At 36.6% G+C, this 26,282-nt stretch overlaps 1 protein-coding gene across 1 annotated transcript in view; it reads right to left on the reverse strand.

The window, feature by feature from the left end:
• The window catches only part of KHDRBS3 (KH domain containing, RNA binding, signal transduction associated 3), an 84,272-nt gene that overhangs the window by 46,362 nt on the left and 11,628 nt on the right, over nt 1-26,282 (reverse strand). The window contains exons 2-3 of the mRNA XM_009997728.1: nt 14,270-14,388; nt 1,141-1,257 (exon numbers count right to left, since the gene is read on the reverse strand). Coding sequence (XP_009996030.1) covers nt 1,141-1,257; nt 14,270-14,388 — 236 coding nt within the window. The remainder of the gene's footprint in view (nt 1-1,140; nt 1,258-14,269; nt 14,389-26,282) is intronic.

The raw sequence follows: 26,282 nt of genomic DNA on the forward strand, positions 1-26,282 counted from the left end.
CCCATTCCAAAAATCCCTCTCATCTTCCAGCCTTTATTGTAGGATAATGTAGTTCTATAAACTTAGTTTTTATTAAATGTAACTTACAGAAATCTAATATTTTAATGAAGTAAAAGATGAATTAGCTCCCAAGTTTCACAAAGTAATTTGTGGCATCTGATCAGGCTCTTGACAAACACTACAAGTCACATCACATTTTTTCTGATGAGAAATGTGCTGAAAAAATACAGTTTAGGAAATTCATTAGCAAGCCCTTTAAGTCCCTCTTCTGCATGCACATGTTTCTCAGTCTTTACAGCACACAGTATTTTCAAGCTTCAACTTACATAACTACAGAAATATTTCACTGCAGACCTATAAAACTTGGTGTGCTACAGGCAAGAAATATGCTCAGTGTTTTAAATTGTATCATTAGGAATGCTCCAATTAAAATATGCAGCTTACCAGACAGGTGACGTATCTCCTCACTGTTCTACACTTATCTGCTACAAATTTAGACAGATTTGTTTCAGTATAGAGTGAAACTGGTTTGTACATACACCCATCAAGCCCAAGGCTTCTCTTCTGGTGTCTGCTTTGGCTCTTGTAATGAATACAGCCACTGTAACCAAACATGTCCCAAAAATCTATTTGCCATTTATCAATTGCTTAAGCTGCATAAGTCACCCTCAGAGTTGTGACTTTTTCTGCTTTTATCTTCATTCATCCGCTGTTTGTCTTGTAATTTTATTAAATTGTATTAAAGTGCTACATTATATTTTCCATGAAAATGTTTGGATCTATCAAGAAGTCAGGTTCCTTCAAAAGCAACAATACTGACAAGTTCACTTGTGGATTACTCCTTAAAGCTGTCCAAAACCAATCCAGAACACGGCACTGGAGATGCCCCACTTACATCCCTAAGGACTGTTGGCACATGGGCAGATACAACTCATGGTAGCCTCAAAATACTCAGTGAGAGCAGATTTCTTAGAGAAAAGAGACTCCATCTGAATGTATCTAACACAAGGATGTCCTGCACTTATTTGTTCCCCAATTTTTGTCACAGGGTCTGTTCATCTCCCCAAAGACCATAGGAATAAGTAAAAAAATCTAGGTACCAAACACTCCACTAGCATACTCCACTAGCAAAGGTCTTACCTTTGTTTTGTCCCTCATAGAACCTTTTCCCAAAATAGACATTTTTGTCAGTGTTTCTTCCTGTAAGCGCTTGAGAGAATTGCCACGTGGACCCAAAAGTTTTCCCACAAAGTTGAACTGCAAGAAAAAAAAAAAGATTAATCTCATTGGGTTTTTAAGCACAATTTTTTTAAAAAAATGGAGTATTTGCCTGAAACAACTTTTTTCTAGGTAAAAAGCATTAGATCACAAACTACAGTCATTAAGCTCTAACACGTAGGACAGTTCACAGCATGTCAGTGGCTCCACCGATGTGAAAAGAATCAGAAATATCTGAACTCAAAGAAATCAAATAGTATGAAGAGCACTTTGTGTTTATCATATTGAATGAGAACAGATGTGCTCAAACTGCAATTCAATTTTCAGCAATTGTTAGCAGGTACATAAAACCATAACAATAAAGCTGGCAATCTCAGATACAATACTATCCAACCAAAACTCTGAAAAACAAGAAAGTCTTAATTGTCTTATCCTCCCTTAAAGATTTATGAGGTAACACAGCAAATCCTAGAATATACTCTACACTAATACACAGAAACAAACATGGAATTAAATTCAGTGAACATGAGCAGTCTCAAACCAGAATCAACACTCAAGAGCTTCTCAGCTACCACTCAACCCCCCTTATCACTGAAGATTACTAAAGATTGCTGAGGTTCATATCCATGGCATTACACCATTAAGATAACTAGAGAGAAGAACGTGGTGAGCTACAAAAATCAAGGAAGACAAGGAAAACTCAACCATTTCCATTCATAGAAAACACCAAAACATACATACAGGTGTTGTTCTCTTTCAGGCCAGAAGGTGTTTCAGAGAGAAAGTAGGCTAAAACACTCTGGTGTCAAACAGCTATTCATAATGAAGGAAAAGAAAAAGGGAGATTCCCCCTATTGTCACTTCAAGGATGTAAAACAGCCCAGGAGCTAGGACACGTGAAAGTTCTCAAGAGCATTTCTCCATAGGGCATCTATTCCCAGTCATACATGCCAGGACAAAAGCTCCAGGAGATACCAGGTGATACTACATACCAGGAGATTTAGCATTGCACCTTCATGTATCACATCACCGTTATTTTGGAAGGTATATACTGTTTGAAAGATAGTTACAGAGATGACTTGAGGATTCATTCTAAGTATACAGATGATTTCAGTAAGTAGAAGTAAAAAAAGCAACACAAAGAAGCCCACAAAAAAGAGATGATAAACATAAGCTATGCTTGGAAGTTGGTTTGAAATACTGTAAATGCTTCTTGAAACTAAGATTATATTCCTGTATTTTATTTACATGACAAGGTTTTGGTAGCAGGAGGCTGCAGGGGAGACTTCTGTGAGAAGATGCCAGAAGCTGCCTCCATGTTGATAGAGCCAGCAACCAGACAGACCCACTCACCACTGCTTAATGCTTAGCCCAGTGTGACATAGCATTTGTGATAACATTTAAGATAGGGTAATCACACTGCAAAGTTGAGTTACATAAGAAAATGAGAGAAATGACTCTGCTGACACCAAGGTCAGTGAAGGAAGGGAGGAGGTGCTTCAGTACAAAGAAAGGTTCCTCTGCAACCTGTGGTGAAGACCATGGTGATGTAGGTTGTCCCACTGCCACCCATGGAGGTCCACAGTGGAGCAGATATCCACCTGCAGACCTTGGAGGACCCCACAGCAGAGCAGGTGGATTTGCCCTGTAGGAAGCTGCAAACCATGGAAAACCCACACAGGAACAGATTTTCTGTCAGAAGCACAGAGTTCCTATGGAAGAATCCCACTGGAACAGTCTGTTCCATGGGGAACAGTCCTTCAGGAAGGGACTCACACCAGAGCAGTTCATGAACTGCAGCCCACAGGAAGGACCTACATTAGAGCAGTTTGTGAACAACTATCCTTCAGGAGAAACTCCAGGCTGGAGCAGGGGAAGAGCATGAAACCAAGTGTTATGAGCTGACCATAAGCCCCATCCCCCATACCTCTCTGGAGAAGGAGGTAGAAGAATCAGGAGTTAAGTTGAACCCCTAAAGAAGGGGGAGGAGTGTTATAGGAAGGGTGGTTTTTGTTTCTCACTATCGTCCGTTACAGTTAATCAGCAATAAATTAATCTTCCCCAAGTCAAGTCTGTTTTGCCCATGACTAATTGCTGAGCAATCTCCCTGTCCTTATCTCAGCCCAGACTTATTTCCTCTTCCCTCATCCTGTTGAGGACAGGGAGGGATACAGCAGCTTGGTAGGCATTTGGCAGCCAGCAAAGGTCAACTCTACTACAGTTCCTGCAAAAATAATACCACAAGAGAGATTACTTATCAATAAACGACTGTTCAGGAATATTTACTACCCCAAATGAAACTTTGTAAAGCCAGGATATTCACACTGTTGGAATCTGAAGTGACAATCACGTTAATAAGATCATTACAGGCACAAGTAAAACAGTGATGCTAAAGAACAAAACAGGCTTAAACTACTTGTTTGTGGCCTCAAATTTATTGAACGACTTTTAAGTTCTTGAACTGCTTCTCTATTACTTTGCCGTTAAAGAATCAAGATGGGCTTCTTTGTTCTCCCTACTCCTCCAGAGAAATTTGAAAACACTTGACAATGGGGTAATAGGAGCTTAAAATTCTTCATTGCTTCTAGAAGCACTGAGAGAGAAAAGGCACAGCTGCAGTCACCCTACAAAGTCTGTATCTCCAGTTTACCTACTTCAGCTTTAGAGAAGCAAGCATTAAATGCCTACTACATATAAAAAAATATTTCCCTTGTTACAGTTTGAGAGGGCACAGACTAATTTTATGGTACCAATATGAGGACCCAGAGAGAGTCTGTTTATGATCCTGAGGGCTACAAGGGGCAGAACAGAGAGGGGTCAGTATTGTCTCCCATTTCCTGCCATATCCTATAAAAGCCAGGATGGGTAGTCCATCCCTTCTTCACTGCTTTTGCTGTGCTCAGAGGCCTTGGAGAGAGGCTCCAGTTCTGTCATCAGCCTGCCACATGCTCTGCCAAATCCATTGGGTGCTGCAAAGAGGCTTGGACACTTTTCCCAAGTCTGCTCTGCCACCAGGGACTTATGGACACATACCAGAGATGACCAAAATCAGTTTTTTTACATATTTGTTCCTGATCCTACATGCTACTAGCCCTTCCCTGTTTCAGTTTTAACTTCCAACCTTCACCTCTCTTCTTTATTCTCCTTTTATCTTCCCCTGGGAGAGCTGAGGGGAATAACAGCAATTATGTTCTCTGGATTTTGGTTCACACTGACCACTAAACAGAGACATCCCTTAGTACTTGCAAATTCAATTCCCAATGCAGACCCGAGTTAGAGCAAAGATGCAATCAAGCACATTTCTTATAACTATAGTCAACAGAAGCTATTAAATTTAAGGTCTTGCATGAACTAATCTTTTCTGAAATTACCAGGCCACATTTCAAGAAATCCCCAGGCAATTTCTTGAAGTCTGTTTTATTATGTATACTCATTTTTTTTCCATGTAGGTCTTAAGATACAGTCAAGGAAAACATTCAGCAGAAATTGGTTGTCCAGTAAAACAGAAATCTCCCTTGCTGAGAATCTTCACTATTCAGGGCCAGTGATGGGGTCCTGTGGAATCCAGTTCACAGTTCTGATTTCAACAAAAGGTTAGACCAGACTTCCTCTAGAGGTCCCTTCCAGCTTGGACTTTTGATTACATTATTTCTGGAGGTATAACTGCAAGGCAAGCAAACTGAAACAATTCACAACAAGTCTAAACTTCTGGAAGTCAGTAACTCCCTGTCAACAGTTTTCTTAAATAAAGGGTCATTACTTATGATTGCATATGAACAGGGAGTTCATAGTTAAGCTCAAATAGAAGCTTTCATGCAGTAGAGTCATTAACTTTTCAAGTATTACTTAAGATTACTTAGGGTTACTTTGAAATAGCCTTGTAAGTTATTAGGAACAAAATAAACACTGCATACATTTAAAAGGAGATATTTTCCATTTAGACTAACTTGAAATTATTTCTAAATGTTGAGGACCTACAGTCTGAGAGTTTAAATTTCCAGCAGTTACCTTAGCTAAAATATTCAGATGAAATTTTACTCAATTTTTGGCTGCAATTTAGGACTAGGCATGCATGTACTTAACCATGCAAAGCATAGTCTGAATATCACTTCTGAACTGGAACAAACTGCCTGATACTTAAAACACAAACTACAAATGATAACAACTGGAAGTGCATACCTGCAGGATAAGTGAAATCCACTGTGTATGTAATCAAACTAAAAGGCTTCAGTGCCCAGAGAAGACTTGGGTGTTCCAGAGCACATTGCTTTACTCCAGCTGCATTGTTTCTTTTAAGTAAAGCCAAATAGTCTGGTATGTTGTATTGGTGTATATATCTAAAACTTGTCCTAGGAAGCTTTAACAGGAAAAGTTGTCATCTTCTCAAAACCAAAATAAACTCTAGTGTTGAAGCTAGACATGATGGGAGCTATACAAGTAGCTGCACAGATGACATGCTCTAGACAACACATTTCATGAAATGAAAATGTATTAGCTGTATCCTGAGGTACACTGAACTATTCTTTCCTGTGCACTGAGGCTCCAAATATTAGATTTGACAAGTCTGAAGTATGAGAAATCTGTGCTGCAAGTAGGAAATTCTGCTGATATGAAAGGACAGGACCTCTCAATGTAACTTAAAAACACAACACTGAAGGTTACTCAAAAATGGCTTACAATGCAGTCCCAAAACCTCTTAGCTCTCACATAACAGCTAAAAGCTTTGGAGCATTTCAGTTGATTATTTCATAAATAAAACATATATAATAGTGAATGAATCATTTTAGTAGGAATCAGATTATTTACTTGGAACAGGTTCTGGATTTTATTCAAACTATTGGTTTATCCCCCTTTTATGTTAAATTCAAAACATCTGATCAAAGATTTTGGAACATTTCATATAGATACTGAAACATTAAAAAAATATGTCAGCCACTAAGTTCTTATGATTATTTATCCACTTCTTTATCCCTAGCAATCAAGGAGTAGAAGGATTCAAACCTAAAGGTAGAAAACCACCACAGTAAGTTAAATTTTATTTACAAAAGATACAAATTCAGCCTATGTGCTGTTCAAACAAAAGCAAGTAAGTGTGGCAGATCCATGCTAGTTCTTACACAAGATAGCTCATTAACAAGTTCCATTGGTGCTTTCCATGCCTCACATTCCTAGAGCTTATTTGCCCAAGAGCACAAGAACAAAAAATTCAGATCTAGTATTGAATTCGGTCTTATAAACTATTTCTGAATTAGAGGCACTGGATAGTAATGGAAAAACATATGAGCATCTCCATTCAAGTCAGATCAGTCACATTCACTAGTTCTGGCTCAGAATCAGACATGCTGAACTCCCCTCTTCACCTTTTCCCCTAGTACAGCATGATCACATCCAAACTCCCATAAATACCCATAATTATCCTCAAGCTTCCCAGTTTCAGCTTAACTTTGCATTAAAGCAGTTAATAAACAGAAGATAAAGTGCCCAATTCAAAGTTGCTTCTAGATCAGCTCTGAAGGATATGCCAAATATGGTATATCTATATGGTAAAACAGTTACAGCAAAAACATTTAATGCATCTTTGCAAAAAACAGTTTCATGATATTAACAGACTAGGGAGGAGTTGGGAGAAGATGGGTAAAACTTACCTCAGCTACAGTTCAATCCAAACACTCAGTACTGAGTAATAAGTGTAATAATAAACCATATGTAAAAAAAATAAACCATCTGTAGCCTTACATCATTACAAAGTATCACCAGATACACATCAGCTTGAGAAAAAGAAAAGATTTAAGGTGTGTTCTTATTTCCTAATACTTCCTCCCACATCTACACCTCTGGTTTACTTTGTGGATGGATACACCATGAAATGCAACAGCTCCTTATCAAATTCCTGAGGCATGGGATCCTATCCCTTGGCCATGGTGTCCACTAGCCCACAAGTGCTGGTTATCTGTACTGAAAACATGTAATTTGTTTTCCTTTTACTGCTCTACAGTTGTGACATCTCCAACTTAAAAACAATTTTAATAAAAAACATTAATATAAGTAGAAAGAAAATAATAATCATGTTTTTCTTGAAAATTATTTCTTCTCTAACTATTAATAAATCCTCAATTTAAGCAGAATGTTTGCAGATACAGTACAATGGGGATTATGGACCTCACTGCATAAATCCCATTTTTTCAGAATCCCAAAATCAAAATATGTCTTCAACAGTATCTAGATATTCATTTCCTTACCAGATCACTGCTTCAAGCTATTCCTTGAAAACAGTTCTGGAGAAAACATAGCAACAAAGAGTGCACAAGTGAGACATTCTCTTGACAAGCATTTCATCTACTATGTGAATTTCAGCAGAAAAGGAATTAATGCCAATGCTACAGCATTTTTCAGTGTATGTATTTCAGGAAGGGGATATAATAGAAAAAGTAATCCTTGTTTATCTCCACCAAGACAAGTCTGCTGGGAATGGCTCATCCAGCTTAAAATACTTAGTGAAAGTATAAACACTTGACCAAATGCTTTCCTGTAAAGCTCTAAGTATGCCTTTGTCATTAAAGCCACAGAAAGCTTTCTTGGCATATTAGTTTTCTGCAATAGTTCCCCTGTGATAAGGTCACTGGAAAAAACCCACACCAATATTTGAAGATTGAGTACTTTCCTTCCCAATGACCTGAAACCAGGAAAGCTTCAAGATTTTTATCACACATTTCAAGAAAATTTGGTTTCTATATAAAGGTAAAGTATTCAAGCATCTATGCTCTGCCACAAACTACTCTCTCCTCACAACACGTCTTTAGACATTTATTCACAACAGAAAGCTCAGTTTCTGTAAAGTTGCTCAAAAGCTATTCTTAATATTACATTTGATGCTTGTTCCTCCATGTCACTTACATTTCTACAACCACATTTTCCTCATTTTTTTATAAAGCCCTTAAGAATAATTGTTTTCTAACTAGTCATGTCATTAAAATATTCATCTCTCCATGACTCTATGTAAGAAGTGCAGACATGTTGTAGATGAAAATTGCATTAAATATATATTTTTTCACAATAAATGTTCAGCTAAAAGGCTTAAATCAATACCAGTTTCCTAAGTCAGTAATTGTGGAGAATATGCAGGTAACAGAAAACCATTTCTTACCAGCTTCTGAAATCCAGCCTTTATTTAAGTGCAGTCCTAGAAGTAATTTTTGGAATGGTAGCCTGCCACAAAACAGGAAATAATTGTTTCCAGTTTTGATCTATCTCATGGAAAACAATCATCATTCCATTTATCATCCATGGAAGCTATTTTTCTTTAGATTTCAGAACACTCACTTGACTTCACTAAACTGTCAAAGCAAAATCAGATTTCTGAGACTAAGCTACTTCACAGTGCATATTAATCAATTGTGTGGGATGGGGACAATTCCCTCCTGCCTCATTACACAGAACAACAGAATGTCAGGGGTTGGAAGGGACCTCCAAAGATCAAGCCCAACCCCCTGCCAGATCAGGACCAAAACAAACTAGGGCAAGATCACTCAGAAAGGCATCCAGAATGGGTCTTGAAAGTCTCCAGAGAAGGAGACTCCACAGCCTCTCTGAGCAGCCTGTTCCAGGGCTCTGCCATCCTCACAGTAAAGAAGTTCTTCCTCATGGTGACATGGAACTTCCTGTGCTCAAATTTGAATCCATTGCCCCTTGTCCTATCACAGTGCACAAGTGAAAAGAGTTTGTCCCTGCCTTCTTGATGCCCAGTGCTCCTGTATTTATACACATCCAAGCTGTGAAACATCTTTCAAACACACTAGGATAGATCCAGAGATTTATCTTCACCAAGACAACCACATCATGACCTTCCACAGCCAGCTCTTTTTTCAGCCATTAAATCTGTGCAAGTTTGAAGATTTTCAAGCATGGAAAGCACCAGAAGTACAGGTTTAAGGTTCACATCTTCACACTTGACCTGAAGTCAGTTGAGGCATTCAGCTGATCAAATAGCAAGGTGTATTAAATCACTCAGATCCATCACTTAAACTGACAAGATCTCATTCCACTAACTACAGTTTAGGCATCCAGCATCCACATACACTCCTACATACGAGTTAACTAAATTTAGAACTGAAACCTGCTTCAGAAAGTCAGTCCTTTACCTGTAAGTTTGCATAAAAGTCCTAACCTCTCTAATCTTTGCCTGTAGCAGGTCTCAGTTACAAGAGGATTGTCAAAAGCATTACCAAGTCATATTTCAGCCTCACCTAAATACCTGAGATTCATTTTCATATCACAGCAATTCAGACACTTCTTAGGAACCTGTAGAGGTGGACCAACCTGAGAAATTCTTAAAAAGATGGTATACAAATCACATTTTGAGAAGATTTGACTGGAATGACCTATAGAAAAGCTCCCACAAGGTATTGTCATACCAAGACTGTCACCATATCAAGACATTAATTCAGATGTTTTTAGTGTCTGCAGGAATCTGTACAGAACACAAAGAAATTAATTCAAATGCACAACCAGCCTCAAGCAGAAACTCAACATAACTCCTGGGATCAACTACCGTGACTAATCACTTCATAAAGCAGACAAAACCTAGGCTGTCTTGGTTACTCTTATCACCTCTCAAGGTCTACACATTAAAAAACATTTAGGACAACTAGTTTTAAGATGAGAAATTAGGCCTATTAACATTGCCAAAGTTTGAGCAAGACAAAAGGTCCCATACTAAAATATAGAAATATATAGCACTTCAGAAGTAACCACAAGCTGTTTAGGTAGGAGGCAAATTTAGCACATCAACATAGACATTCAACTCTTTGCATACTAAGCAGAAGAGCAGAAATTCATAAGTTTTTTTCAGGGAGAGCAAAGGTGCACAACATGTGAAATACCTACTCCTGAATCTGAGTTCTACCAGATACTTTTCTAATAACACAGCTGCTCTGAGCTTCAGTTGAATAGCTTTCTGTTGCAGTTAACCTGCCACCTCCCAGGGCTGTCAGAGGTAATGAGGCTGAATTTGCACAGGACCCAGCTTGGAGCCAGTGAGAATATATCTGACAGGACAGGTAAAGTGAGCAGGCATCACAGTGCCAAGCTTATCAGATCAGAGCTAGGACTGCCTGACCCATGTTGAGGCCATTATGATTTATTCAAGGAGTCAGAAGTTTTTAGAGGGAAAAGGCAATGAAACATGTAAAGTAAACTTAGTTAACCCTGTGTCAGGTCTAGTAAGCTGCCTGAACAGGTGCAGTGCACTAGGAGGCTGTTTTGGTCCACAGATCTCTTATCACCAAAAAATATATATATGTTTGGTATTTCATTAATCCTATTGATACACCTAAAGAGCAAAGGTATCTTTGTTTGCTAGTCATCACTGGCAAAGATAAACAAAGGAATAGTTTCTGCTAACAGAATCACTTATTTGCAGCTAGTTTCTTTTTTCAGATACTAAGCCCCATTAAGGATTTAATAACTTTAACTTGTTTTTTCAATCCTGTTGAAAAGGATGTTTATTTGGAGAAGTGCTCTCAAAGTTGAAACAAACTTAATCTTTACTCACCACTTTCTTGATACCCAAGTTTGACAGATTCAACCCAAACTGGTACCCCAAAGACAGTTTGACAGATTTATCATTTAATGCAGTGACTTATTCAGCTTCAAACAGATTAGTAGTTCACCAACATAAAAAACACTTCCTGAAAGACCAAAGTACCTTTGTTCAGGATCTTGCACAATAGCTAACAGCATTAGTGTGGTCTAGAGGCATACAGAAACAGATGCCAGCTTGATAGAACTGCTCTAAATTTAATTATTCACATGCAGAATTTTTTTTTTTGCAGATTTCATCCATATATAAGTCTTAATTTCCATTTTTCTGAAGCATTTGTCACCAATCCTGATTAGGAGGAAAGAGCAAATTGCTCATAATCAGAGCCAAATCTTAATTTTTCTCAGAAATTATAATTTGGTGCCTTCAACAAAAGACACACTTGGACTATTACATTTTGTAGGCACAATGGTCTAGAAAACTGCATAAATGGACAGGAAAGAAGAAGCATAAAGCATCGCTGTAAAGCACCATTTTAGGTTTAACAAGCACCATGTAATACCTTCTGCTTAGATTCTGCAGAATCTGAGTATACAATGCATGAACTCTAAACACAGCTCACTAAGACCAAGGTAACTGGAATAATTTAATATCTACACCAAAATAACTTGATAAAGCATCCCTAACTTCCAAGCCCTCCTCTGAAAGCACTTAACAGGAAGAGAATTAGTCTTTAGAGAAAACATTAGGATACAGAAAGACTCTTCCCCTGTGCACAGAGCATTTAGCACTCGTGACACTCACTACAGACTACAGTATGCCAGGAAAAGGCTGTTTGCCATGTTGAAGCCATGTCACTTTATACAATCTATTTAGATTAGATCCCAGAAATAAAGCCACAAGTCCTAGTAAACAAGTGATACTAAACAGCAGTGACTGCTTGAGATTTAGAGTGGGTATTTTTCAGAGCTCAAGAGTTACTGTAATAAATCTGGATCTGAAAGACCAAAGTACCTTTGTTCAGGATCTTGCAGAATAGCTAACAGCATTAGTGTGGTCTAGAGGCATACAGAAACAGATGCCAGCTTGATAGAACTGCTCTAAATTTAATTATTCACATGCAGAATTTTTTTTTTTGCAGATTTCATCCATATATAAGTCTTAATTTCCATTTTTCTGAAGCATTTGTCACCAATCCTGATTAGGAGGAAAGAGCAAATTGCTCATAATCAGAGCCAAATCTTAATTTTTCTCAGAAATTATAATTTGGTGCCTTCAACAAAAGACACACTTGGACTATTACATTTTGTAGGCACAATGGTCTAGAAAACTGCATAAATGGACAGGAAAGAAGAAGCATAAAGCATCGCTGTAAAGCACCATTTTAGGTTTAACAAGCACCATGTAATACCTTCTGCTTAGATTCTGCAGAATCTGAGTATACAATGCATGAACTCTAAACACAGCTCACTAAGACCAAGGTAACTGGAATAATTTAATATCTACACCAAAATAACTTGATAAAGCATCCCTAACTTCCAAGCCCTCCTCTGAAAGCACTTAACAGGAAGAGAATTAGTCTTTAGAGAAAACATTAGGATACAGAAAGACTCTTCCCCTGTGCACAGAGCATTTAGCACTCGTGACACTCACTACAGACTACAGTATGCCAGGAAAAGGCTGTTTGCCATGTTGAAGCCATGTCACTTTATACAATCTATTTAGATTAGATCCCAGAAATAAAGCCACAAGTCCTAGTAAACAAGTGATACTAAACAGCAGTGACTGCTTGAGATTTAGAGTGGGTATTTTTCAGAGCTCAAGAGTTACTGTAATAAATCTGGATTCATACTTACCTCCCAGATTACAGTAAGAAATTTTAATTATTTTGTCTGTGCAGATTCTTTAATGAGCAAGCTCTAAAATAAATATCCACTTATATGTTATGAAATTGAAATTGCTAAAACCTTGAGCCCCCCTATTTAGGGGTACAAATATTCCTAAATAGAAAATACCTAGGATTTTATTTTCTGTGGCAGAGGGAGATTTGTGTGAACAGATACCAGTATCCTGCTTTCTGTGAGGAAAGTCCAAGTGGAGACATAAGACCTCAAATGGCATATCTATCCTGCAGTTTCCTGGAGGATCTAAACAGACATGCAGGATAACAAAGCTCTATCTGGATATAAATTCAAGTTTATTTCCAAAGCAGATACCATGCTTAATCTCAGCTCAGGCAGTCAGAATACTTCCATGGACCAGAACTACTGAGCACGAGAGCGCATACCTGCCTCATTCAAAAAATGGCAAGGGCTTTACTACTAGCTACCCTGAGTAAGAATTTAAGTGTTTAGCCCTTTAAAGAAAGGGTTCTATGTAAAGAAGTGGAAGAATCTCTCAAGTGGCACCACTTCCCATTTTAATACCTATTTGGTTTTCTTCCTCTTGAGCTTAAGTATCTACAGCTCAACATTTACAGGAAAAATATCACATATATAACAAACACTATATAAACTTCCCCTACCCTTTACTTTCCCTTGTTTTTATCTTTGTCTGTAAATAGTTTTTTCCCCAGTAAAAAAAAGAAATTACTTCTAAATCAGAGTTCCAACAAAGTGCCCACATAAATGGTAATGCAAAGTTGAATTGACTGCAACAGTATTTCACAAAACTTTTCACAGCAGTAAACCAACCCCTTCAAGTTACCCAGCAGACTGAGAAAAACACTGATAGGGTGGGAAAAAAAGTCTTCCTAGAGAAATGGAGGAAGGTATAAAGGAATTAAATTCCTCCTTGACCAGAAACAAAAGTATTCTTGAAATTCATAGCAGGAAGCAAAAGCTATTTCAAACAAGTGAGAAAATGCTAATTTTCATAACATTAACCTTAACGTTTAAAAAGGTACCAAAAGAGAATGTTTCCCCAGCCCATTGAATGTTGAATGCTTCTGGGGAGCAATATTTTAGTGCAGGATAATACCTTGTAGTAAAGAAGTGCAAAGAATTCATGATGGTGGTCAAAGATATAAATATGTTAATACCCCTTCAAAATAGACTGAATAATTTAGTAATGCAGGTCTAACTAATGCAAGGTTAACAACAGCTAAAACTTAAGAGGATAAGAAGAAAATGTTTACATAGATTTCCTTTAAAGGTGCATTTTAAGCTGTGCTTCTACCTGTAATAAGCAAGTTCCATAGCCTGGTATCAGAGTCAACTTAAATATATTTCATTCCATTTGTTATTCTGAAGAGGATCCTGCTATCCTGAAAATTAATAATTTATTATCTCTTCTTAACATGCTGTTCATTTGTGTGTCCAGGCTGCTTTCCCACACATTAATTCCAACAAGAACCATTCCTATCTTAGAACTTCTATGGAACAGACTGCAGAACAGCAACAGTAGAGATTATTAATACTTTTGAAAATCTAACAGTTAAAAAAGCTAGTAAAGATATTAGTGGAATATCTTTTATATGGCCTTAGATTTATCAAATAAGAAAATTAGACTTACCTTAGGGAATTGTTTTACTGGAATCAAAACTTTTTGTCCCAACTTCATATTCTTATTGATGACTACATCAATATATTTTTCTTCTTCCTTTCCTTCCCCTTTTTGGAATTTTTCAATTTCTGTTAGAAGAAAAGAGTTGTTTTCTCAGTTTAATACAACAATCCAAAAGCTGAGGATCTTCAAAGGCAGCATAAATCTAAAGCTTTAAAGCTAATGCTGTGTGGCATAGTATACATGGCATAATGTGTAATACAAACAATTAGTTACGTAGATCAATAGGCTAAATGGTGCTTTGTTTTTTCAAGCTTTAATACTCATATTCATATCAGCACCTTGAATTAGTAACCATTAACTGTTAGCTTAGGATACATTTACATTTTATATGGCTTAAGCAGGAAGAACTCTTCTTAAACACTTATTCATTTTTAAATTAAAATCCTAACTATACTTTAATACTTGACTATTTTATCCATTATACTATATACAAAGTACAGAGTTTTAAGGGTGTTTGTCTACAGTGTACTTATGAGCAAGTGTCAAATCAAGCATTCAAAATTTCAAGAATGTAATTGAGGCACATTAATCTCGGATTTCTGGGTGTGATTTGTGTTTAAACCAATGATGATTAGGAATGAGATGCAGAGGTTCAAACACAGGCTGCATGACTCATTCCATAACTACATACAAAACTGATTCTTGAGTATAATTCTCCCCAAATAGTTTTGCTCAATGAATACCAGTCCATCTCCATTTACCACAACAGAAATGAAGATAATATTTTTCCCAATAAATGAAGCTCCAGTCTTCCATGCTGGTTTTCACCTCACTAGCACAGAACAGGAAATAGAATTGGTTTTATTCAAGTTAAAGTTCAGTGACTGAAGAACCAAGAAAGCCAAACCACTCTAACACTACTTGAAGGCTTCTTGAAAGAAAAGCCTTTCCCAGCTCTATTTTCAAATCTTAAATCCTTAGAAAGTTTTTAATTCCTATGGATTCTAGTAATGTAAACATTCTAGAGGAGGCCTATCAAAGCAACCTTCCTCTGAAATGTCATTTATGTTGCAGAATGCTCAGAAAAAAACCCAAACCCCTCAGCCTATAGCAAACATGCTGACAGCTACTGAGGAACACATTTTAACAGCTGAATCCAGGTACAACTGGAATTCACATATTCCTCATAGATGCCACTTTACAGACTAGAGGATTATGAGCAATTAAATAGATGTGAAGTTACACTGAAGTTCTGAAATTGAAGACATTTTATAGGCCATGATCACAGAATCATCATGATTGGAAAGGACCTCTAAGATCACCGAGTCCAACCATCAGCCCAGAAAAAAACACCACCACACCCACTAGAGCATGTCCTGGAGTACCCACACCTACATGTGTCTTGAATACCTTCAGGGATGGTGGCTCCTTCACCCCCTGGGCAGTCTGTTCCAGTGCCTGACCACTCTTTTGGTAAAGAAATTCTTCCTCATACATAACCTAAACCTCCCCTGGTGCAACTCTGGGCCACTTCATCTAGTCTTATTATCCATTTGGGAGAAGAGTCCAACACCCACCTCACTACAACCTCCTTTTAGGTATTTGTAGAGAGCAAATACTCCCCCTCAGAAAGCAGGTGTCTGGTATTTAAGTCAAAGGTTCTGAATATTATCTTCAGACAAGAGTGTAGTACCATCATACCTCTCAAATACAAGTGAGCTACTTTGTAACACCTCTGCTTCTTGATTTAATAAGGTCTGTTATGATGAAGTTCTTTGATTTCTCTTGGAAATCCAGACTAGTCAGAGGTTTGTGTGTTTTTCAAGTGTAAAACAAGCATGACACTTGTTTTTCACACTGCAATTGGTATACACTATTAGCAGTATGAATTCTCAAAGCTCAAACCTGATCAGAAAGTACACTGTTTTCTAGCAACATTCTACATCAAGAAACACCAAATATTAAAGTTGTAACAAAAATGCATCCACTTTATGACTGAAGCAACAACAAAATTAAATTACATAATTCAGTATTGACTAAATATTAGGAGTAGAATTTTTCAGAACAATCAGAAAAGTATGCTTTGGTTCTGTTCAAAATTAGAAATTAAGCTTATTCTGGAACAGACTCCTGTCTGATATGAGATCTTTATTAGTTTCCAGTAGCTATACTCACTATTACAGTGAAGGGCTTTTTCCTGAAGTGATCTAAACTTACAAGCTAAAAGCACCTGTAACATCATATCCCACCATGTTTTTATGAACTGATAAAATTGAAAATTTGACTGTTGTGTGTAGCTGCACAGCTTGACATTCACTGCAATGCCCCTGCGCTCCTGAAACTCATTTCATTAACATTTCATTTTTATAGTAGTAAGGAATTTCAAATTAGAACCACAACTTAATTCATTAATGAATTAACAGCTTAAGGATATTCTTAGAAATTGCCAGGATGTATTACATCTAAGTATGAGTTTTGCTTCAGGAGCATTCAGATGTCTCAAATGGACTTAACCATGTTAAAATTTATTTTAAGACTTAAGAGCAAAGTACTAACAGTCTCTCAGCAACATTCGTCAGGTGAGCCAGCTGAATGAATTCCTTAAAAGATCAATACATTTCCTAAATGTTTTAGCCTATATAAGTTATTTGAATTAAGTCCTTCAAATACTGGACTGCAACAACTTGATTGATGCTAGATATGACAGAATAATGCTATTTTTAAAGGCCATAGAAAGAACATTCTTGCTCTAGTAAATCAACCTGAAGCAAAGTAAATTTTAAAAGAAATGTATTCATTACTCATATATTCATTTCCTACCCCAAAAAGCTACTTTTCATCAACAGTTTAAAGAACCTTTTTATTTACTCTAACTTTTGAGTGAGCAATGTCAAGTCCACTGAATTACTAAAAAAATTTACATTGAAACCATATTTCCTCTCAGATTTGTCATTTTTTATGATTTCTTTCATCTCAAATCTAAGATTAATATGAAATAAAGATAGAATTAGAATTTTACCCAAATCTGCACAGCTCATTCAGTATCTCTCCTGTATAGCAAATTTCAGATAATTAGGGAAAAAATCATACCAGATCACAGGAAATCCAATCAGATTTTCAAGGTCAAATGGAAAGGAAGATTTGCCTTCTCCTAATCATTAGATTACATTGTCTGCTTAGCTATATGGAGCTATGACATTTCCTAGATCACAAATAGCAAATAAACATGTGATTAAAGCCTCCTGTAATGCTAGAGATTAAATCCCATGTTCTCAGACCAAGGATGAAGCTAATACAACAGCCCAGGAGTTTAACTGGAGGAATTAATAACTGCATGGATTATTTTCTTTACATTTAATCATAGTAGAGAGATCTAAGAAATGATTAGTCAGTTAATTCACCAAATGTTTCTAGATACATCAGATAATGAAAAAGTAAAATTGTTCTACGTTAATCTTTAGGTAGAATTAATCTTCCTGTGGCAGAACTAAAAGCCAGGATTTCAGCTCCCTCTGCTAAAGCAATATAAACACCCAAGTTTAATGTGGAACAATGTAATGCTCTACTTGTCTATAGTAAATCAATATAATCAATGTAAGATCAAATGTCAGACTCAAAGTAAATATAAATGTTTGCTGTAATTGTCCTTAACACAACAATCCTAAAACACAAGATCAGGAGAAACAGGAACCAGATAAATGTGTCTGAAAGTCCTTAAGAAGCATTCTACTATTTTCACCTTAGATTCAGAAGTCTTATCAGATACCTTATTGAATCCAAATAATTTCATACTTATTTCTTCTACTTCAGATGGAAGAAAAGTGAAAAATCTTATGCTCAAGTTCTAGGACATACAATTGAATGTGGTTTTAGAAAAGAGGAGTTGGCAGAACCACATTTTGAGTTCATTTTGGAAGTGAAAATCATAGAATGGTAGGGGTTGGAAGGGACCTCTGGAGATCATTTAGTCCAATCCCCTGCCAGAGCAGGAACCCCTAGAGCAGATCACACTGAAACACATCCAAGTGGACACATTATTGTAAAAACAACATTATCCTTCATAAGTACTCATAATTAACTGAAATCCACTGAAGAGGTTTTAGAAATGACTAACACAATACAACAGCAACTATATATTTTGCTTTACTTGGACAACACACATTTTATTAGCTTGTAGCTAAGAGATAGAAACATGAACATTTAGACCAAGCCAACCAAGTCTGTCATACTACTACTGAAACATGCCCCAGTAAGTGTTTCTCAGTAAGTTCTCAAGACTTCATAGCTGATTTAGAAAAAACAGACCTCCTCCAGTTCAGAAAGGTCTTAAGTAAAATTGAAGGCTGTGGAAGTATCTTTATACACTTTCCCCAACCTTTTACCTCTTGAAAAAACTCTGCTATTGACCACTGCTGGAAATACAACACTGAGCTGAATGGATATCTGGGTCTGACCATACCATCCCCTGTGTTTTCACATTAGAAAAAATTAATGGTACAAAAAAACCCACTTTAACATACTATTTTGCATGTTATAAAGATCTACTTTAAAGAACATACCCAAGCCTTAACAAGCTTCTAGAGGAACAGGGAGACTCCAAGTCAGTCGTAGCAGCATTTCAAAACAAAAATATTTTTCCTCAATGGAGGAAAACACATGGACTTTATTGGTTCAGTTTCTTCAATCCTTCTACAGTCCTTCCAGTTGACAGTATCAGCAAGTACTGATTAAAACATTTTATACCATATGTAAAATTCTCCAGCATTCTATAGTACTTATTTGAAAATGTTCATTGTGGCAAAATCCATACTTTATCTGAAAAGGCACATTATAAACACACCTATTCTAAAAATATTGGCAGGCAGAACTTTAGCAATAAAGCCAAGTCATAGAAAGTCTGCTATGCAGGATGTTGATTTAATGCTTACAGTCCTTCTATGACTATTTCTGCTAAATCCAAAGTACAGTCTCATAGGATGTGACCAATAATAGTTCTAATTTTGATGATGACAACTTTATCTTGTTGACATAATAAAATGGTCTCAGCTGTGCTTCAGATCATAGATCTCTTACACTGGTCTCCTTTATTTCCTCCCTCAGTAATTAATAGGGCAATTAAAAGTTACCTGAAATGGTACCTCCCCAACAGAATTATTCTCAGCTGATTAGTACACACTAAGGCTTGAATACACTTCAAAATGCTTTCTTAAATAAATCCATGTATGTCCTGAATGCAACCTCTAAAAGACCTACAACTCACTCCCCATGTCCTCTTGGTCAGTATGAAGCTGGATAACCCTCTCCATTTTTGCACTGAACAGAAGAGGTCAACTTAGCCTCCTGCTTTTGAGTGTCTAAGAAAAAACAAACACAACCATGTTATCTTTAAAACAGTTTCTCTGTACACGTATTCACAAGGGATGGATCCAGAAATCCTTAGTTTGAAGTGTATGTAGCATCACAATCACCCAGAAAAAAACCAAACCCCAACTAGGAGATCAGTAACTAAACATTTTCAGTAAGTAAATGCTTGCACAAATAACACTCACAAGATTTTTCCAGAGCAAATACTTATTAGTGTATCTTCATGAAAAAGTCAATCTAGAAAATGAATGTAATCAAGCAAATAAACCATAAATAACCTAAAAAAATAAATAAGGGAGTTAAATATGTGGACCAGCTACATCTAGATCCATCCTGAACGGGCCTAAAAGACTTGAGCCAAAAATGTATTAAAATTCTCATTTTTTAATGCATATGTTCTGTTACTGTACTCATCCCCACTCCATTATGAACTTCAGCAAATGTCACCAATCCTCCTCAGTCATCATTTTTATTCTTTACAAAAAGCCTTTTTCAATCACTAATTTAGCCTTCACAGTAGATCCTAATTCTGAACTGACATAAAAAGCACTACATTAAGGGCATGAACTGTACATAAGAAACAGGAACTTGCCTCAACAAATGCACATTAAAATAGCTGAATTCAGAATAACTGTCTTTTATACACCACCTTCATTTTGTAGAAGCAACTGACAATGAAACTGATTTGAATTTACAATAAAATGAGTGGTTTGTGCTAAAGTGTCTACAATATGCAGCATACTCAAATTAATAATACTCCTGTTAGACTTAAACCAATCTTTAAATTGTTTTGACAGGCATTGTAAGTTCTATTTTACAGTTTAAATACTATAGTTTGCAGTCACCAGTATGACAAATATTTTGAATAGGCCTTTTTATTTAAGCAATTCAAAACTGACTGCTAGTTACCATCACATCAAATATGACTGTACTAAAATCTCTTCAGACTGATTAATATCAGCAATAAAGTAAGAAGTACCACAGTAGAAACTGTCAAAAGTAACATTAAGATATTAACAAATCTTTAGTCAGTCTTGCATAGAGAAAAAGCAAGATACAAACAGACTTCAGTTCCAGATACCCACCTTTTTCCACTGAAAGTTACTGTTTATTTCACTGTGAAAAGAGCTCCTGAACTTATGACAAAGTGCTAAAATTTCCTGTACGATTTACCTACTGTTGACAATTTATTTTAACATGAATGTTTTCACATTAGCACAGTCAGGCATCTGCTACCTGCAAAAATGTGAACTCATTTGCTCCATAACTGAAATAAATTCCGAAGGCAAAATATCTGTGGAAAAACAGTACTCAATGTCCTACAGTCAAGTACTTCAAACCTGGATGCTGCATCCTATCAGAATGAAAAAAATTGCTTCACTGTTCTTCCCTGCTTCAGGAACACCTAACCTTCCTGCCTAAATGATGGAAAAAACATTGGCTTCAACTGGCTTGAGCAGACCCACTCTTCAGAGGCTTCTTAAAGCCTCAGGCATTCCATGATACTTCCTCTGAGAAGGTGTCCAAAAAATTGACCCATGCTCTTTTGTATTTACCTATTGAGCAATAGCCTAGAGATAACACTACTCTTTCTGCAAATACTTTTTTGTGGCTCCATTTGACAGCACAAGTAGCCCCCAAGCCCTAAAGGCAAAGCTCTGGAAGCCCTTTAAGTTATTTATGTGATATGGTAGGAACAAAATTGAGGAGTTATTGTAAAGGAATTCCCTTAAAAAGCTGCACATGCAAACATAATTGGCAGCACAGATATAAAGCTATTTTGGATGCAGGTTTCAAATTTAAATCTGTGACTTATTTCAGAAGGGAATTCAGCATACAAATCTTACCCTACTTGGGGCACAGGGCTTAGATAAAATAAGGTTGACATTTTGTATTAAATGACCTTACAAAAGCTTTTCCATCTGTTTCATTCACCTGTATGAACACAATCAGGAAGCCCTTACATAAGATTTAAATTGTCACCTCAGTGATTGTCAAGAAGGGTCCATATCCATATTCCTTATTATGTACATAACACTATTCAACGAACTTTGTGATTCCTTTATCAACTTTCACAAGAAAAAGCATAATTCACATCTCATTTGAAAGACAGATATGATCCACAGCTCTTAACATGCTTATATCACATTTTATACTATTGCCACATCGAAACACTAGCTAAAACACATCCATTATTTAACCCTAAAGCAGACAGATTGATCACTATTAAATGCCACTTTTAAAGCTTTTTAGGGCACTGGAAAAGAGTGCAGTCTAAATATCTGCCAACAGATTAAAGCAAAACACATGCAATACTGGAAGACAACTATACTACCAAAACACACCTTAGTAGGGTATTTTCCATTCCCATATTTTGTATAATCAATAGTTACACAAGTGTACAACTGTTTACCTAGCATATGCATGACTTACACCCATCAGTACCCATCAGTAAGACAAAGTAATGTTTCTTCCCCTATTTCTCTACAAAACTATTTTAGCAACTCAAGAGCTTTGCCAACACCCCCCATTCCAACTGACAGAAGACTCAACTTTGCACTATGGCAACTGTTAATTCAGTGTGTCATATCTAATTAATAAATCCTAATAAAACAATTCACACCAATAAGTCACAATTTATTTGAAATAATCACTAGACCAGGTATTTCAGGAAACATCCACAAGCAATGAGGCAGCTGGCTGATATCATTAACAGGTCACTCTGTTTTTGAAAATGGACTTGACACCAAACAGCTAGAAAGCAGCTGTGCAGAAAAGGACCTGGGAGTCCTAACAAGTCAAACAGTACTCAGGACTGTGTGCTTGCAAAGGCCACTGTCACCCTGGGCTGCACTAGAACAGCATTGCCAGCATTTTGAAAGGAGTGAACCTTCTGCTCTACCCAGTAGAAGTTCTACCAAGCTACCTGTTTGATTTCTGCTGGTTTGCAGAAGAGTTTTGAAAGGTTTTTTTAAAGGAAAAATTTGACCCCTCTTTGGTATTTTTAAAAAGTGCTAGTTCTGGTGAATTCTGACCCCATCCCAGTATTTCTCAATATTTCTCTGTGGCTCAGAAAATCATTATTACCTAAGAGCATACTAGAAGCTCATGTTACCTCAGAATTACATGCACTCAAACACGCCAGAGACAAACTCAGACCAGGTGTACTGCAGTCCATTCTTTCACCTTTCCATGGCCCCACCATTACTCCAGTCTGTATGACTGAAGTGCATATGTCCTTCCAAAGTTACAAATCTCATCTCACTGCTTCTCAAAACACCACATTGTCTAAAATACATGTCTGTCCAATAAAAGCATGTAGGTCATGTTTCAGTGTTTGGGGAAGGAACAGGTGAGGCCATCACAGGTATCTGTATTGCATCTGCATTCTCACCATGAATTCTGTGAAACTCAGCACCACTGTTAGTGCTTACAAAAGTCATACCCACAGGATCCAACAAAACCATCACCAACAAGTGTAATCTCACTCTTACTACAGAAATTGAGAAAACATCTATAAATTCTGTGATACTGCTTCAGTGCCTATAAAAGATTAACTACTGAAAACAGTAAATGCTGGAGTAACTTTCACACCTACCTGTTTTGACTCAATACAAGTTTATAAGTTTCTCAGCTTGTTGATTCAAACACAAGTTTCCTTGCTTCTTTGATGTAAATTGCTCATATTTCTGAGACTTCATGTCTGCAACCTTATTTACCAAAGCACAAAATATTGATGCACAAGATGTGTGAAAAGAAACTTGTACAGAAAGAACATGAAACCACAGGTGAACATCAAGACCCATAACATTGGGAATTGGCTGAAGTTTAATCCATAAAACAAAAATTTAGCTCAAGAACTTGAAAAATTATTTCAGAATAGATATGAAAAAGGTAACAACCCAAAGATCCTACAGCATTTGTATATTCTGGTCCACATATGTATGAAACAACCCCATGGAGGTTAGTTGGTGTATGTAGAAGAAAGGAGATTAATTCCAGAACACCACTCTGGATTACTTTAACACAACTCTAATCCTTCAGAAGGCCACTGCCACTACCATCCAAAGAGAGGCAAAACACTACTTTTGACACAATTACTGTAGGAAGTACTTCTAATATTTGTCATCCACTACAGTCCTTGGCTGCACTAACATAGCTTGTGCAGGAAAAACATAAAACAGCAGCTTGCAAAATCTACTGCCCTATGGGAAAGTGCAGCTTTAAAAAAATTAATTTGGAAATTTTATGTAGGAACTTCAATTGAAATTGAATGTAAAAACCTCTTCATATCCAACTTCATTTTTAACTAGCAGAGGAATAATATTAATTACTATTCCTTCCATATGCATAATAGGTGAATCCAAATAAGTTTTCTGTGTATGAAGATATAAATTACACAGAACTAAGCAGATTGCTACCACATTCAATTGTTTCTAAATATTATTCTGTTAAACTACTTAACATAAAAGCAGTTGAATCACTTCAAGGAACTTTAGACCAAGATAAGACTTCCCTAGAAGTGTGATAAACCTTGAAAGTCCAGCTTATGGACTCATTCCAGCTGCAACTCACAAGAGAAAGAACTAACATCTCTACCAACAGATCAGTTTCGCCAGGCAAGAAGCAAGATCTAAGTCTGCAATGAGTCTGATCTCTGTAGGACCATGTGCTTATCCCACAAAGCACCTTCACTGAAGAAAGCAATCTTCTACCTCCTGTGGCAGCTGTCAAAGGATTTTTCCTTAAACCAGCATTTCTAGCATTCACCTAATATTACTTATTTACAGACTTAAGAAAAAGATTAAACAAATCCTCATAATTTATACCTGCATACATCTCTGAAATAACTACCAACTTAGGCCAGTAAGCTTTTGAAGAAACATACCTTGTAAAGCAAGTTAAAATATACCACTGTTTTAGCAGCATTTATGGTATTATTCTACTTGCCACAGGAAACATCTCTGAATTACAATTTATCTAAAGAAAGTGTCTTTACGTTTAGCTTAAGTGAAAATAAACAGTTCCTTTGGAATAAATAGTATATTTAAGATTTTTAAATTTGCTTATAAAAGTATTTTCTTCATTAAAAAATATCATTTTTTTCCCCCAACAGTTACATTATAACTCTAAGGAGGAGAATACCTGCATGATGTTCTATGCAACTACTCAGTCAAGATATTGTGAACTAACTTGTCTTAATTTTTTAAGACAATTTAAAAATCTGCAGTCATCTAGTTTAAAATTTAAATTTTATTTTTTTAAGTGCTTATATGGAAGTGGAAAAGGGGGTGCCTCAGTTTTATTGCTGTTTCAGAAGACACATTACCTAATGTATTTGTGCCTAATTTTAGAAATGTTACTGGTTTAGTTTTAATCCTGCTAATTTCAAAATCTCAGCTTTCACTCAACACTACTACTTCTTGCCAGTGAGCATAGTGTGCATTATGCTTTTTCTTGTGGCAGTAAATCCTATATTTAATAGCTTAAACAGCAGGTTTTAGTACATTCCTACAGATTTTACAGGAAATCATCAACTACTAGGAAGCATCACATGCACAAGGCAGCTGACATCTTTAAGTTGTGTGGAACAACTCACATTCAAGCTGGGACACCAAAACCAAAGCTGAACTGCTCACATTAAGGTATGAGTAGCATTGGAGAAATGCAGAAGCTTCCACTAAGCCCAGGCACCTGCCCTGCCTTACCTTCATAATCCCATACATCCAAGTTCCTTCACCACTTCTATCTGCCAAGAAACAATAAGAAAAGGGCAAATGCCAAGAACCTGAAGTGCCATTACTCCTTGGTCCAGTGATGTTTAAATTGCTTCTATATGAGAAAGGACAGTTCCAGTTTCCAAAATTATAGCATTGAGTTATATTCTAGATGTAGCAGACAAAGTGGAGGCATTTAAAAAATGCAGCTGCCTAAGAAATTCTGGGTGCCTAAAGGATGAAGGACAGTTGAGTCAGCAACAACCATTTAATATGGTAGATTGTTTTAGTACTCCTTGCTAGTAGAGATAAGCAAAGCATAAAAGTGCATTTGGGAAGAACAAAATACCAACACAGACATAATGGGTACCCTTATGGTCCCACGAATACACCTTCCTAAAGAATGGTTCATTTGTATATTGAGTTTCAAATCTCACTTCCCCTTCTTGAATCATTTATTTTACAGCAAGTGCAGGAATTACTTACCTACTTACAAACAGAATAACCACCAAAATACTGGAATGTGCTACTTCACATAAATGCCAGAAATTAAGGTACTTAACAAGTGAAAATAAAAATATTAGTAATAAATCTGGAAAGAACATTTAACAAGGGAGAAGTCAAACTCTTTCTCAAGCCATCAGGAGAAATATAGGCACAAACACCTCTTACCAAATTTGACATGAGGGTTTAAAGACTCAATTGTCAGTGTTCCACAGAGCAGAATACCAGAAATGCTACAATGAATCTTCACTGAACTACATTCCCAGAATTGCTCTTTTATAGTATCCCCTTATGAAACACACAACTAATTCAACAGGTTACTTTTCCAATTTATCATAGCTCTACCTTAAAAATATTAACATAACACTAAATTCCCAGAAAGAGCTGAGAATGAAGCTTTTTTACATTAATACAGCTTTTATTTTATCCTTGCA

Source organism: Chaetura pelagica, unplaced genomic scaffold (genome assembly GCF_000747805.2).
Source record: "Chaetura pelagica isolate M959 unplaced genomic scaffold, ChaPel_1.0 scaffold200, whole genome shotgun sequence".
Taxonomy (NCBI): Eukaryota; Metazoa; Chordata; class Aves; order Apodiformes; family Apodidae; genus Chaetura; species Chaetura pelagica.